Consider the following 14,936-nt stretch of genomic DNA (forward strand, 5'->3'; position numbering starts at 1 on the left):
TATAGTAGTTTACCACCACCGGTATGACTGTGTGTGAACGAATTGAACCAGGAACCCTGTAAAGCGTCTTTGAGTGCCTAGGCAATAAAGCGCTATATAAAACCTATCAATTAATTATAGTTGCTGAAAAAAAACTGCACAGCAGCTGCCAACGTAATATTCAGACTTCAGAATTTGCATCAAAGCCCTAATGATCATAAAGACAAGAGGCTTTATTTAAACGATGTCCGCGGTGGTTATTGTAATTTGTTCAGCTGTAGACTGAAACTAACGGAGGGAGGCGGATCACTGTATATTTTCTCTTGTCTCTGTGTATCCAGGCTCAAGAAATGCAATCCGATCGCGGAAGCCTTCCACATCAACAACGTTAACGGGCAGGATATCCCCGGTTAATTTTAGCCGTAAAACCACAGGGCTTTCTGTGCGGCGGATCACACTGGCGAGGTGTCACTGTGAATGACACCGTTACCCACCGCCACGGAGTTTCAACTGGCAACTTGCTATTTCGCTCGCGCAAGGCGTTTGTGTTTCGATTTAACATCAGTCTTGGGCGAGTACTTTAACTTTATGCTGAATAAACCATTGCACTGCAATCGCTGAAAGCGAGCTCACTACTTTGTAGAGAACTGCAGAGGAAAACAGTCCAACATGTACAATCCATAATATAATAATAATACAATTAAAATGATTTCGAGAATCCGGAGAAATCTCTGCACGTAAGGGGCAAGGTCAAAAACCAAAATGTAATGCCCATGACCTTAGGCGACACTGCATTAAAAAATTAAATGATTTTATAAAGGATATCACTACATGGGCCATGGGTCAGAAAACCATTGTCAGTAAACACAGTTTGTCGCTACATCCACAAATGCAAGATAAGACTCTACCATGCAAAGTGAAAGCCATATACTGTATCAACAACATCCACAAATGCTGCAGACTTCTCTGGGCCTGGGCTCATCTGAGATGGACTGATACAAAGTGGAACAGCGTGCTGTGGTCTGATAAGTCTACATTTCAAATAGTTTTTGTAAATCATGGACGTTGTGTCCTCCGGGCTCCAGAGGAAAAGGACCATCCAGATTGTTACCAATACAAAGTGAAAAAGCCATCGTTTGTGATGGTATGGGGGTGGGTTAGTGCCCATGGCATGGGTAACCTGCATATCTATGAAGGCACTATTAATGCTGAAAAGTACAAACAGGTTTTGCAGCATCATGCTGCCATCCAGACAACGTCTATTTCTTGGACGTCCCTTCTTATTTAAGCAAGACAATACTGAGCCACATTCTACACGTCTTAATACAGCTTGGCTTCGTAGGAACAGAGTGCGAGTACTAGACTGGCCTGTCTGCAGTCCATACCTGTCTCCCATTGAAAAGATGTGGTGCATTATGAAGAACAAAATATCACAATGGAGACCCCGGAATGTTGAGCATCTGAAAGTTGTATTTCAAGCAAGAATGGGAAATCATTTTTTAAAAAAAGCCAATAATTCTACACAATGAACCTTTAAATGATAATGAAATAAATAGCAGGAAAGTGTATCTGTATGTAGTGCTCAAAACCATTAACAATCAAAACTTCCAAATGAAGCCTGTTCGGAAATTCCACCCACCATCTCCCACTCATCCATTCATTTCATAGGCCTCGTAGGTGTTGTCCCAGCCACAGAGCGTGGGTAAATACATCCTCTTCGACTTTCCTATTTCTCCGGGCTCAACCATGGGCTCAACCCTGCCTTTGACTCGCCGTTAACCTCCATGGACCAAAACACAAACTGAACACACAGCACATAAATAAAGGGAGTGTCACTCCACAACTAAATTCGTTGTCGCAACATCTAGAAGAAAAAAACACTTCAAAAACGCTATGTAAAAAAAAGAGAGGCAATTTTGAATTCAAAATGAATAAGTAGAATAGCATAGTATAATATATGACTTGACTGATTTCAGGCTGACAATGTAACATGACTTGTGTAACACCTCTTACCAGGATCAGTTGAGACGTTTTTCTAGCAGCTATTTTAGAGATATTCTTCTGCACCGAAGGAAAATCCACACGCGCCACACTGCGCTTCAATAATTAACTCTGCTGGACAGTTGAAGGTGGATGGATACTTAGATAAGGCAAAATCAAGATGTGGGGAATATTGACCTGCTGCCATGGCAACATGTGAACATCCTACAGGGAAGGAGAACAAAGAGCCGGATGGACAGGTAGACAAACCCTGTGTTCCAAATCGCATACTTACTACTATTTAGTATGGTAGAAAAAATATTTAGTATGTCCCGATTCTTGTGGCCGGATTTAGGATGGTAAGAAAGACCCGGATGTCTACAACATCTGGCCCAGATTTTTAGTGTTGAAAACAGCATCCTATTAGGGCGATTCTGACCCATAATCCAGTGCGAACCTGAAGTGACGTCACATCAACGGAGCCTCCATATGAAAAAACAAACAGGGATGCGACGGATATAAAAGCAAGAGATTAAGGCGCAATGTTATGATGAAATACATAAGTAAAAGTATGTCCCAATAGTATGCCTACTGCATCCTAACTAGATTATTTTTATCTTCGGATGTAGTATGTAGAATAGAAAGAAGAAAGAGCATGAGATTCGGAATGCAGTGAGAGTGTACCGGGTATGTCCATGAAATCCTCCAGGTTGGGCTGCAGTGGAGTCAGGCCTGGCTGGATGAACTCAGCATTGCTTGTGTATGCTGTGGAGAGAGAGAACGTAACATCATGAGAGAGAGAGAGAGAGAGAGAGAGAGAGAGAGAAACAATGTGTGAGTGCATCTATTGGGTCTTTTATTAATCTATTTTATTTATTTAACCTTTAATAATACTGGAGATATCATTGAGGGGTGACCCTCATTTGCAATGATGTCGAGAAACAAAAACAACAATACACACACAATATACAATGCAAACACATCAAATACACAACAAGCTGGAAAAGAGAAACATTTTAGACAGAGGCTGGAAATAAAATAAAATTGGTAAAAGTAAATATATGGCCTAATTAAAACAGTTATAAAATATATTTTTTTTCATCAGAGGGATTTTTCCTCATTTGCTGACTTGTCCAATCCATGTTACCATCAACCACACTGTGGCAGTGGCACAAAACGTTATAGTATTTTTACTCCTGCATTAAAGGAATAGTTCAACACTTTAGTAAAACCGCACTTATTGGCTATACCTGCCGAGAGTAAGTTGTTGGGCTTCACGTGTCGTTAAACTTTTTCCAATATGGATACTAATCCGATACCTTGACTTAGATACCTGTTCCTGAACCATACCTTTACCTATAGCAATTTTATTAAATTCATTTGTACAAGAAATCAAACTTGAAATAGGTATTGATATGTATACTGATATGTTATAAACCAATGTATTATCCTCGATGCTTCTACACAGCTACATTCGCCGCTGGACTCAGAGCTACAGCAAATTATTCAAGAGACACAAGAACACAAGAATACAGTAAACGGCTGTAAACATTATACTGAGCTATTCCTTTAATTTGAAAAAAAAGAAAGAAAATACTGACGGTCGTGGCGGTCGTTGGCCCAGGGGCAGGGCTTCTGTGTCATGGTGAACAGGGTGTCAGAGATGTCAGACAGAAGGCAGTCCAGGTCAAACATGTGGGCCTCCACCGGAGCAGCCTGGGGCTCCTGCTGGTACATCTGGTTAGACCATTTCTCCAGCTTGGCTTGGCAGATCTGACCCTAGACACACACACACACACACACACACACACACACACACACACACACACACACACACACAAACACACATGCATGCACGCACACACACACTCACACACACACACACACACACACACACACACACACACACAGACACTATAACACAATTGTAGGTGTGAATCCCTGATCTATGCTTTAGAGGGCTCCCTGTAAAACACTCATGCATTGGTAGCATGTTGTTGTCAATACCTGCATACTTTATATCCAGCATGTGGATTTGTATGGAATGCATAATATTCAGGTAATGGTTCCCATAACATTTGTTGCAGTGAGAAATGAGCGTAAAACACCAAAAAAACCATAGAATTGAAACGTGTACAGCTGTTGCAAATCCTCCATTATTGAACTGCACCTCTAAAACATAACCAGAAACATAATCAATACCAATTCTTTTCTTGATACTAGGTCTCTCTATTGAATGAGACCCCGGTGTCTCAATGAGATTTCCCTGTAGAAATAAAGCTTAGATAAAATAAAAAAATTAAATTAAATGATCAAACAAATGGCGATTTGTCATCAATTATTACAGTTAACGGTAAAAAATTTGTATAAAAAAAGCAATATCACACTTGAGGTTGCAATTTAGGGTTGTTTTTAACACTGAAAGTGCTTTACATATAAAAAAATATTATTAATAAAAATTAAGTAAAATTAAATTAAAAAAAACTCACAGTGAATGCCGCTCTGGACTAGTGCTTCCTCTGTTTAAGATGTTTTGCCTCGGCCTGATCTTCCTGCCTTCAGCCTCCCACTAGGTCTGAGGCCACATTTATAGGGAAGCCCAGAATGAGCCGGAAACTCCTTTGATTACGTCCCAAACACATGACATCCCCTCGCATAATTTATTCATTCACATCTCCATTTGATTTATTTGAGGCCGAAAGTAAGTAGAAGTAGAAATGAGGTAAGATTGTTGTGTGCACATGTGTGTGTGCACATGTGTGTGTGTGTGTGTGTGTGTGTGTGTGTGTGTATGTCTGTATGTGTGTGTGTGTGTGTGTGTGTGTGTGTGTGTGTGTGTGTGTGTGTGTGTGTGCGTGTGTGTGTGTGTGCGTGTGCACAATGCATGATGAAAAAGCGGTTTTCCACATATTGTTCAGAAACACTAGCCCCCTTACAGGTTATCATTATGTCTGCTTTGTTCATTTCTTTATTCTGATGTCTCACCGTTTCAATACGAGCAGAAGCCTATTGTCCCTGACCTAATTCTGGCGGTAACACTCACGTGCGAGCAAACAAGAAGACCAGAGGCACCCCTAACAAACACATAGCAAATATATACATACGTGCATATGAGCGCTTCAACACGACACTCTTTATTTACATTCTCCCAGGGGTTTCCTGCAACTAGCGGGTATATTACATCATGAAACACATCTCAAACACACAATCAAGATTGAACTATTTAATGAGGACACACATGGAGAATCTACGCCTAAACTGCTGACTACTTTATCAAGTTTGTTTTATTTTGAATTTTCTGTTCTTTTTATGATTCCTATTTCATCCCTGTTTTAATGTTCCTTCCATCTCTATGCCAGTGTACATGCATGTCATTTCCATATTGTAAAGCAGGGGTTCAATCCCTGGGGAACATGAATGTTACATAGCAATACATTTGAACACACTAGTTATGTCAATGTTGGACAAAAGGGCTGGCCTGACCCGCTCACAGACAGACAGACAGACAGACAGACAGACAGACAGACAGACAGACAGACAGACAGACAGACAGACAGACAGACAGACAGACAGACAGCAACTGCAATGCTGAAGTGCAGCCTCCTCCTCATAGGTTTACACAGGCCACCACCTCCCTGCTATTGCCTTGATTTATGACTTGTAACTTGGCAGCACTGTGGTTCACTATCAGACTGCTGGCTTTTAATTTGAGAGCTGACAGGATAGTACAGTCATCTGAGACTGAGATAGATTCACACACACAATTCTTTAGGAATATGACTGCTGGTGAAGGTATTCATTTCACCATGGCAGCCCCCTCCCTCTGGAACTCTCTACCCATACAGTACACTTCACTTACTTTTAATACACTTGTCTTTGCTTTTGTTTATTGTGTCGCTACACCTGTTTTTATTTTGCTTGGATACACAATTTACACAAAAGTGTCGTTGGGTAACCCTAACCTTGAAAAGGGTTTTATACTGTAAAATAAATGTATTATTATTATCAGATAACGATCATGTTTCTGCACAAATCAGATTGAGAACTGAGAGCTGTGAACTGTTAGTTAGTATATGAAATGAAGACTTAGATAACAACAAAAACCCTGGGTTGTAACGGTGTTGTTTTTCCAAGCCCCACTGGACTTAATCTGTAATGCTAAAGCCAGATAAGACTTTGGGAAAACGAAGCATAAAAAGCTGGTTTAGTGATCTTTGACCTGCCGTGGTTTGCCGTGGCTGATATGTGCCCTGTGAAGTGCCGCACTATACAGCAACATTTACAAGCCGTTGTTTCAGATGGACAGACAGATATTGTCTTAAGGCGAGACACTGCAGTTGAATAGGGTTACATTTTTCACTCAGTGTATCTCGTTTTTACTCTTTAGAGCCATATGTTTGAGTAAAATGAACATTTTGATTTATAATATAAACTACTAACAACATTTCTACCAAATTCACAATCAAACTATTGTGATTTAGAGCATTTTTTCAATAAGTAATGTAGAGATAAAAATGAAAGAAAAATCCAGACTGGTCTCTTAATTTTTTCCCGGGGCTTTAGATATCATGCAACTTTGCCAGCCGATTACTGACATTAGCACAATTATTTTCCGTATTACAATCTTTTCAAGAAAATTTTAATAAATATGCAAATTTGGCAATATCTAAATAATAATATGTAAATTTGCATCCATTTAACAAAAAAACAATCTAGATGTTGGAGTGAAAAATTGTCCAGTTATCTTTAGTCCAATTAGACAAACATATTAGTGTGCAACGTTTTTACACGTACGGAAGCAAAATACAGTAGACTTAAAAATCTCTTAATTGGCCAGTGCTTAATTTGGACCTCAGTAAGAATCTGGTCTCCAAATGACACAGTAAATCTACCACAAATTAAGAAGAGAGAGTTGAAGTTGCCAAAGGTGACAGGGGGAAGAGTGGGTGTGAGACTTTGGCTGTGTTCGAAAAGCCATACTAACCTCCTACTCATACTGATTTTGACGTCAATTTGAGTATGTTGTGGTTGTGTATGCGAGTTTGTGTAGGCGAGAAATGCCCGGATGAGTACTTACGTCTGGGAAGATTTTGTGTATGGTATCGATAGGTTACTTTTCCTACTCAACCGCCCGACAATGCATTGCGTTTGGAACACAGCCAGTGGCACATGTCCCATTCTCATGTGAGTAAATCCTATCATGAATCATGAGGAGCTCCCCCAGACTCCCTACCTCTCCTCAGCATTGGTTAGTCTGTGACTCAGTGACGCCACCGTCACACTCTTTTACAAAGCGCGACTGGAAGTGGGTCAGATTTGATTATAATGACATTTAAAGTCCTGCAGCTATTTCCCCTTGAATTAAAGATAAAAACCCTGACGAGGCTTTTGGTGGTTTCGTCCATTATTTTATTTTTTTTCAATTGCCTACAAACACCAGACCATGACGCAAGTTGTTTTAGCACGTTTCTGTTTCTTTTTCTTTTTTTCTCTCTATCTCTCTATCTCTCCATCCTCCACCGTTCCTCTCTTAACAAAAGGCTAAATCCACGTGCTAAAAATATCTGCTCGGAGGACTTCTGGTGATCATATGTTGAGCTCCGACTTCATTTTGAAAGTAAAACAAAGCCTGGCTCATTTCAAATCAATGTCTCAATCAGTTTATACCTGAGTGTTATTCCAAACATATAGAAGGAGAAAGACAATGGAACAATATAGAAAGCAGGACTTTGGACCTACCTCTTGTAGCATTGAAAGAATGTCACTTGTCTTTTTCTGAAGCTGCAGGAGACAGGGAGAGAGTAATTTGGTTTAGGAATATAGAATACAAGACAAGAGTGTATGGCCGTATGGGGTCAGGTACAATGCTTACCGTGTTAAGTTATAACAATTCATTATCAGTGGACAATATGGCAATCCATCCAATACCTATTAAGAGATTTCACCCAGCCAAAAAAACAAAACACAAATATAATCCTTGTGTTGGAGCAATTGGAAACATCAGGAGATCTCCATAGTCATTCCAATGTTAATGCCTCGGCGCCAGCGTTAGCCGACGGCATTTATGATTTCAGCTTTTTCCTGTACGTCCGAGCAATTCTCTCAAGCGCAATATCATATTAACACTTTAAGGGATTTTCTTCAAACTTTGCAGACATGTCCACTCTAATTCAAGGATGAACTGATCAGATTTGTGAGGTCATAGGTCAACGGTCACTGTGACCTCCTGCCTCATGATGGCAATCCCTGCGTTCCAATCCCCATACTTCCATACTATTTAGTATGCCAGAAAAAGATTTTGGATGTCCCAATACATGCACGTCAATTGTAGTATGCTGAAAAAACATAAATGCCCCACTAACTCCAATTGTATTTTTGAGTATTTGTCTTTATTCTTGACATTTCTCAACATAATAAAAAAAAACTTCCTTATCTGATTTGTCTTCTCTCCTGTGGCCCTAAAACTCTTCTGTACTTTAGTATGTAGTGTAACAAAAAAAAAAGAGTATGTGATTTGGAACGCAGGGAATATCTCAAGAACGCTTTGAGGGATTTTGGTGAAATTGTACTCCCACCTGGACTCAAGGATGAACTCTTGATAACTCTTGAGATTGTGAAGGTCAAAGGTCAAGGTCACTGTCACCTTTGGTATTCTGAATGAAACATATCACGAACGCTTTGAGGGATTTTCTTCAGACTTTGCACAAATGTCGACCAAAAATGAACTGATTATATTTTGTACCATATTCTTCTTTGGAGCTTAACCTTCATTAAAGCATTGCCCACCACCACTGCACTCCCCCCCCCCTCACCCCCCTGCAGCAATTTAATGCCTCTAGTTGTAGTTTTCACAAGGGCCCTTGAATATCTGGAGCAAATCTTGTTGCAATCCATCCAATAATGTCAGAATATTTCACTCCAGGGACAATTCTCTGGGGACCCTGACAGTCTCTACTAGATTCCACATGAACTTCACTAATCCAACTAACAGTTTTTGACATATTTCAACATCTGTTAACTTATGAACAATATTCAAACGTGAAAGTTGTTCTGTAAAAAAAAAAAGATTGCTCACCCTCTTCTTATAGTAAATCCTCCACTTGTGATACTCCTTGATGACCACCTCAATCCTCCTCTTCCAGTAGCTGCCCTCTAACACGATGGCCTTTAGACAGGAGACACACAGACATACCAAGCATCAAACCTTATGAGTCAATCATACACATGGTCCAGCCTCGGCAACACATAGGAATTAAAAGAGTTTATTAACTGTAGTGGAAATAATGTGCAGTTGAAAAACCTAGTGTTTCAACAGCTTATAGCTTGACATTCTGTTGTGATGATTGAACACCGATCACTCACTTCAGGCTTCCTGTGTGCGTCGGCCTCCGAGCCCTCCAGCGGTGTGACAAACCCACACACTGGGTTCTTCCGCCTCTCCACATCTGAACACAGCAGACACACACACACACACACACACACACACACACACACACACACACACACACACACACACACACACACACACAGCACAACACAATCAAATAGAGCTTAACTCCTCGTTTACAGAACATTTTGAATATCGTGGTAAAAGCCCATTCAAAAACTGAAACTTAATCTTTTCTTTGCACAAAGTCAATTATGTAAGTTTGGTTAAAAATCATTAAAACCAATCAGATTTATTTCACTTCATATGTAATGAATCTAGAATATATTAAAAGGGGGAAAAATATTTTACTTTTCATTGATATTACATTTTTTGAGATGCACCTGTATGTTGGGTCACTTTCATCAGCCTGCTCTTTTGGGATTGCTCGTGTAAGGATTCGCGTGGCGTTTTGCAGCGATGTTCTTTTACATGCCCTGCGTTCCGAATCGCATACTCTTTTTTTTCTATTCTACATACTACATCCGACGATAAAAATAATCTAGTTAGGATGCAGTAGACATACTATTGGGACATACTTTTACTCTCTTATTTCATCATAACATTGCGCCTTGATCTTGCCTCTTGCTTTTACTATATCTTAGCATTCCTGTTTGTTTTCATATGGAGGCTCCGTTGATGTGACGTCACTTCAGGTTCGCACTGGATTATGGGTCAGAATCGCCCAAACAGGAAGCTGTCAGAGAGATGTGTTTGCAGGGCATCATAAAGAGGAGGGGAAGAAGAGTGGTGGACTCACACTGAATGAACCAAGCTCTCCAGATGGCGTTGTTCAGACGGATCTTATCCCTCCATAGCAACCGCAGACCTTTAAAAGACTTCCACTTGGGAGAGACGATCTTACCACTGTAACAACAACAACAAAACAAACACACAGTCTGTTCACATTGGTTTTTTTTTTTGCTTTTTTGCCTAAAACTACATTTTACAAGACTACATTGAACTTACCACAGTGATGTTACCTTTCCCCAAATATCAGTACTAATTTCTACTGGACAGCACTTGAACACATCACAATGTAACCTAATACATAACGATTGGACACCACCAAAATCACTGCACTAGTAAAGTCTTTGAAGCTGCATGCATTCTATACACAATGGAGCAACAGTGTTTTGGTTCTTTATTTGACAGATAAGGCCTCTGTCATTTACAGGAGTTCTATCATCATTGTGTGGCATCTTCTGAAGGCTTTCATTAACATGTACACATACACATTGAAGATCTTTGCTATTTTTAAAGTACTACAGTATTACCCGCCCAACTGGTTGTTTTTGGTCATATTATTCTAATGGACAATGCTCAATGCACAGCTGTCTTCAGTCTGTTGAAATGAGAGACATTTGAGAAATGACTTCAATACTATTATTCAGGAACACATGGTAAACAGTAGGGGGGGGGAAAACAATCAATAACCCAGTGGGAAATCCGTCCTGATTTTGACTAATAGCGCCCAATACGTATAACATATTTATTCAGTGGGACACCGCCAGACTGTTTGCACTTGTTTTTCTCCCTCTGAGTGCTCACAGGAGGCTTCCTAATGTGAACTGCTCGGGGAGTTGCTAGGAAGCACGGCGGGTCACTTTCAACATGCTTTTAATGGAGGCACATCACTGCACCTCACACTCTCCAAATACAGCACAGCAAGCGTTATTACCGAAGAGAAGAAAACAAAGTATTTAAGAGAGGGGAACCAATTAACATCAGCCATGACTGTGAGCACTAATGGCGCTTTTCCACCGCACATGTAGCTCTACTCGACTTAACTTGGTTTTGGTAGAAGCACGGGTCGTTTTCCACTGCAAATAGTACCTCCTGAACATGGGCGGGGTCGTCATACAAAGGGGGCAGAAAGCCGACTCCGGAGCATGGTAGCAAAGGAGAAATTACGAGCAGTTGTTGTAAGGATGGAAAATGTTTAAGAAATACTCTGCCACTCAGTCAGCTGTAGGGATGCGTCACGTACATCCCTATGCACATAAACACGGGCATGATAAAGTTGCCTGTTTTGTGCTTGTTTCAGGATACGTGTTTTCAAATGCAAGCCGTGTCTCAGCCTGAATCATTTATTGAGGTAATCAGTTCAGTCCGAGGCTTGTAATGTAATCACTCGCTATAATTTCTGTCCCAGCTGGCTACTATAGGCTATTTAGCTGCTAGCTGCCCTACATGTCTCCTCTCCTGTCGTGTAGCCTACAGTTTGTTTAAAGTAACATCCCCAACAACAAACACAACTGGATGAGCTTGGGGAATATATGGACATTTCATTACGTTTTAACACGTCCTACCTGCTGCTACGTGGACTGCTGTGGCACATTAATGACACGCTAAAGTTTATATTTTTAAAGAGCTTAAATGTGTTAAATGTAAAATCCCTTCATAGATGTAACTTTGGAGGTGTTTTCTGTACTGGTAAATCAGGGTTACCCAGGGTTTATTGTGCAACTATCATCAAATTATATATAAAAAATGTTTTTAAATACACAACTGGCATACAGTCACTGGTAGGGTGGATTTGTCTTCTTTGGCCCAAAGGTTGATGGCAATTTCTATTAACAAGCTTGAATCAGCTAAGTTATTTTACACTAATTATAAATTCAGTTTCAATTCAATTCAGTTTATTTAAGAAGGGGACAGTGCAAATTAATAAAACACATGATCATACCTGGGTTAAAAATGACAGAATTAGTCAAAAGGCTATTTTTCATCTGTAGTAAATAAATGTTGTTAAAGTCAAAGTAAGGAGCTAACATTAGAAACATTTGGATTAAATAAGACGACAGGGGGCGGGGGTGGCATCACTGCAGGATCATCTCTCTCTCTCTCTCTCTCTCTCTCTCCTTTCCCCTCGGTTACACTGTAATCTGCTGTGCTGCCAACTAGAATCAAAGTCCAGTTTTTTTACTGAAGATTTTTTCCAAGCACTTGCGCAAGAGTGACTGCACAAAACCCTCTCACAACAACACACACATCACAAGCCCTCTCTCCTTACTATCACTTCACAAAGGGGAAACTAAAAGATGTCTTCCTGTATAGTGGGGCAGCAGCTTGTGGCGCATAATAACATATGAAGGGGAGGGGAGGAAAACTTCAGTATGAAATCACTCAGGTTTCTACTTATATCTGGCCTTATTCTGATGCATGAGTTGTCTCTCAACTTATTTACACATCTGTTACTGCAGAATGAAAAGAAGGCTTAAACCAGACTAGACTCTGTTGGGGAGTAGTGAACTTAATTAAAGTAGTAGTGTATTTTGCAGTAGCTTGCTGGTAGTTCAAATACATTCAAATCAAATGAGTTAACTACTGAAACTACAAAACGTTTTAGGCCATAGAATGCGAAGGAGTTTTTATTTTAATGTGACCACTGCTTCTCTAATTGAAAAAAAAAATCCAGATTTGTTCCCAACCAAAGGGTGATCATTCCTTTTTAATTGAGTCCTGGTGAAAAGTCCAGATGGGACTGTTTTATTACAGACAGGTTTAGGTATCACACGGTTCACCTTCCAGGAAGCTGGAGTGTCAGCTCACCTGTGAACAGATGTGCTTGTTGTTTTTCATGTTTAGTAATTTAAGAAGCAATGTTATGTACATTTAACAAATGCTATAGGCTATAAACAAATGTAAAAAAAAAATGTGTTTGGTTTATTTATGACCTGTAAATAACAAATTGGCACTTTTTAGCAACACACTCCTATTGTTGCAGGCATGTGACTTTTTTGTACTATATTTTGTTATAATTTCATATCACATATGCCTAGGCCTAAACATTGTCAATTTGATAATTAAAAGAAAAGTAGGCCTAGTTTGAACTAGCCTAATTTGTCAAATTTACTTTAGTTATCCAAACTAGATCCCGCCCTACGTAAGCGTTGCCCTAGTTCAACTTCCAATGTGAAGTCCACGGACGTAGGCCTATTATAAAAAGTCATTGGTAGTTTGCAAAGCCATGCTTTCACAGTATCTTCCCCAACACAGAGTATTGGGGATCTGAATGTAAAATCAGTTAAACTGATCTGAGGTGAGTTTATCCTCCTGTAATATGGACACACCTGTAGGCCAGGGACATGCAGTCAAACAGGCGGGTCAGCGTGGGGTCGATGCTCAGGCTGCCGGAGCGGAGCGGCCCGTAGCGGTAAGTCTGGCACCACGTCCTGTTCACAGTGTCGAAGTCATATGTGAGAGAGAGGCCGCCGCCGCCGCCACCACCGCCGCTCTCCCCCCGGCGCGACACCGAGTCGCTGTGGGGCGACGACACCATGAAGTGTCCGCTGTGGATGACCTGTGAGCGGGGGAAGCAGCCCGCAGACGGCCCGCTACCGAACATAAGAGCTGTTCCCCTCTCCGCCTCAGAGTCCGAGTCAGAGTAGTCCTGCTGGCTCGGTCCAGCTGGACACACTCTGCCTGCTCTACCCGCCATAGTTCTGCTCTCAATGTGAGTGTTGACCGTCCGTCCGCCACTACAGTGAACTTTCTCCTCAACTGACTCCCGCCCTCCTCCTCCTCCTCCTCCCGTGTTTTCTTCAGATCCTCCAATATCTCCTGTGACTGCAGAGAGGCCCCTGAGACTGCTGCTGTCTCCCCCAGCAACACTGACCATATGAGCGTGTGGGCCGTTGTGAAAGAGCTTACTATCATTATGTCAACTTCCCATGGTGGTAAAGTCCTTCCTACATCCACCAATCACTGGGGACGGTAATTATTAATAGACCAATCGTAAGAAGTTATTTTAAGGCTATTATTATTGGGACTAAGTGCTGAAATCCTTAATAGGCCTATTTGACTTAATAGGACTACTTTTAATTTTTAATTCAATAATAAAATAATATATTTTATATTGAAATATATGTAGCCTACATATTTATTATAGCACATTCTTGTTTTCCATGCCAATAAAGCCCCCTTGAATTGCATGTAATTCTCTTTTTTTATAGAATTGTTTGACATGGAGAGCCCGGATGTGTCAGCTATGAACCGGAAAGTAAACTGAGGCTACAATTTGCATAGGCTCACCAAAGTTGAACAATAGAAGATTGGAAAAAATCTTGCCTGGTCTGATGAGTCTCGATTTCAGATGTAGGGTCAGAATTCAATTTGGCGTAAACAACATGAAAGCCTGGATCCATCCTGCTGTGCACCATGAACCATGCCACGTTCAAATCAGAATCAGAATCAGAATCAGAAAGGAGTTTATTGCCAAGAAGGGTTTCACACCAACAAGGAATGTGTTTTGGTGAGTAAGGTGCTTACAATAAACAATAAACGAGCAGTAACTATCATAAATATATAACACAATATATAAACATATATAAACAAGCAGCAACATAAGTGATAAGTTAAAAATATTATAAAATAGAATAAAAAAGAATAAAAAACTAAGGTAAGGTACTTAAAAATTGTAAGAATTTACAAAATGGTGATGGCTATGAGTGCCCGAGTCAGTGACAGTCAGTGGGGGAGGCGGTCTCTGGACCTGTTAAGGATCCCCACTGAAGAGGGGAAGAAACTGTTCAAGTGGCGGGAGGTT

The 14,936-nt window shown here is 40.5% G+C and overlaps 2 protein-coding genes across 2 annotated transcripts in view; both read right to left on the reverse strand.

The window, feature by feature from the left end:
- Positions 1 to 13,829, reverse strand: part of mlxipl (MLX interacting protein like) — a gene marked incomplete at both ends in the record, with an annotated part of 64,710 nt that extends 50,881 nt beyond the window's left edge. The window contains 7 exons of the mRNA XM_080041505.1: positions 2,644 to 2,724; positions 3,561 to 3,738; positions 7,699 to 7,740; positions 9,035 to 9,124; positions 9,322 to 9,404; positions 10,146 to 10,252; positions 13,462 to 13,829. Of these exons, the coding sequence (XP_079897631.1) occupies positions 2,644 to 2,724; positions 3,561 to 3,738; positions 7,699 to 7,740; positions 9,035 to 9,124; positions 9,322 to 9,404; positions 10,146 to 10,252; positions 13,462 to 13,829 (949 nt within the window). The remainder of the gene's footprint in view (positions 1 to 2,643; positions 2,725 to 3,560; positions 3,739 to 7,698; positions 7,741 to 9,034; positions 9,125 to 9,321; positions 9,405 to 10,145; positions 10,253 to 13,461) is intronic.
- The window catches only part of atp2a3 (ATPase sarcoplasmic/endoplasmic reticulum Ca2+ transporting 3), a 333,837-nt gene that overhangs the window by 131,212 nt on the left and 187,689 nt on the right, over positions 1 to 14,936 (reverse strand). The window lies entirely within an intron of this gene.

Source organism: Ammodytes marinus (genome assembly GCF_949987685.1).
Source record: "Ammodytes marinus genome assembly, chromosome: 14".
NCBI lineage: Eukaryota > Metazoa > Chordata > Actinopteri > Uranoscopiformes > Ammodytidae > Ammodytes > Ammodytes marinus.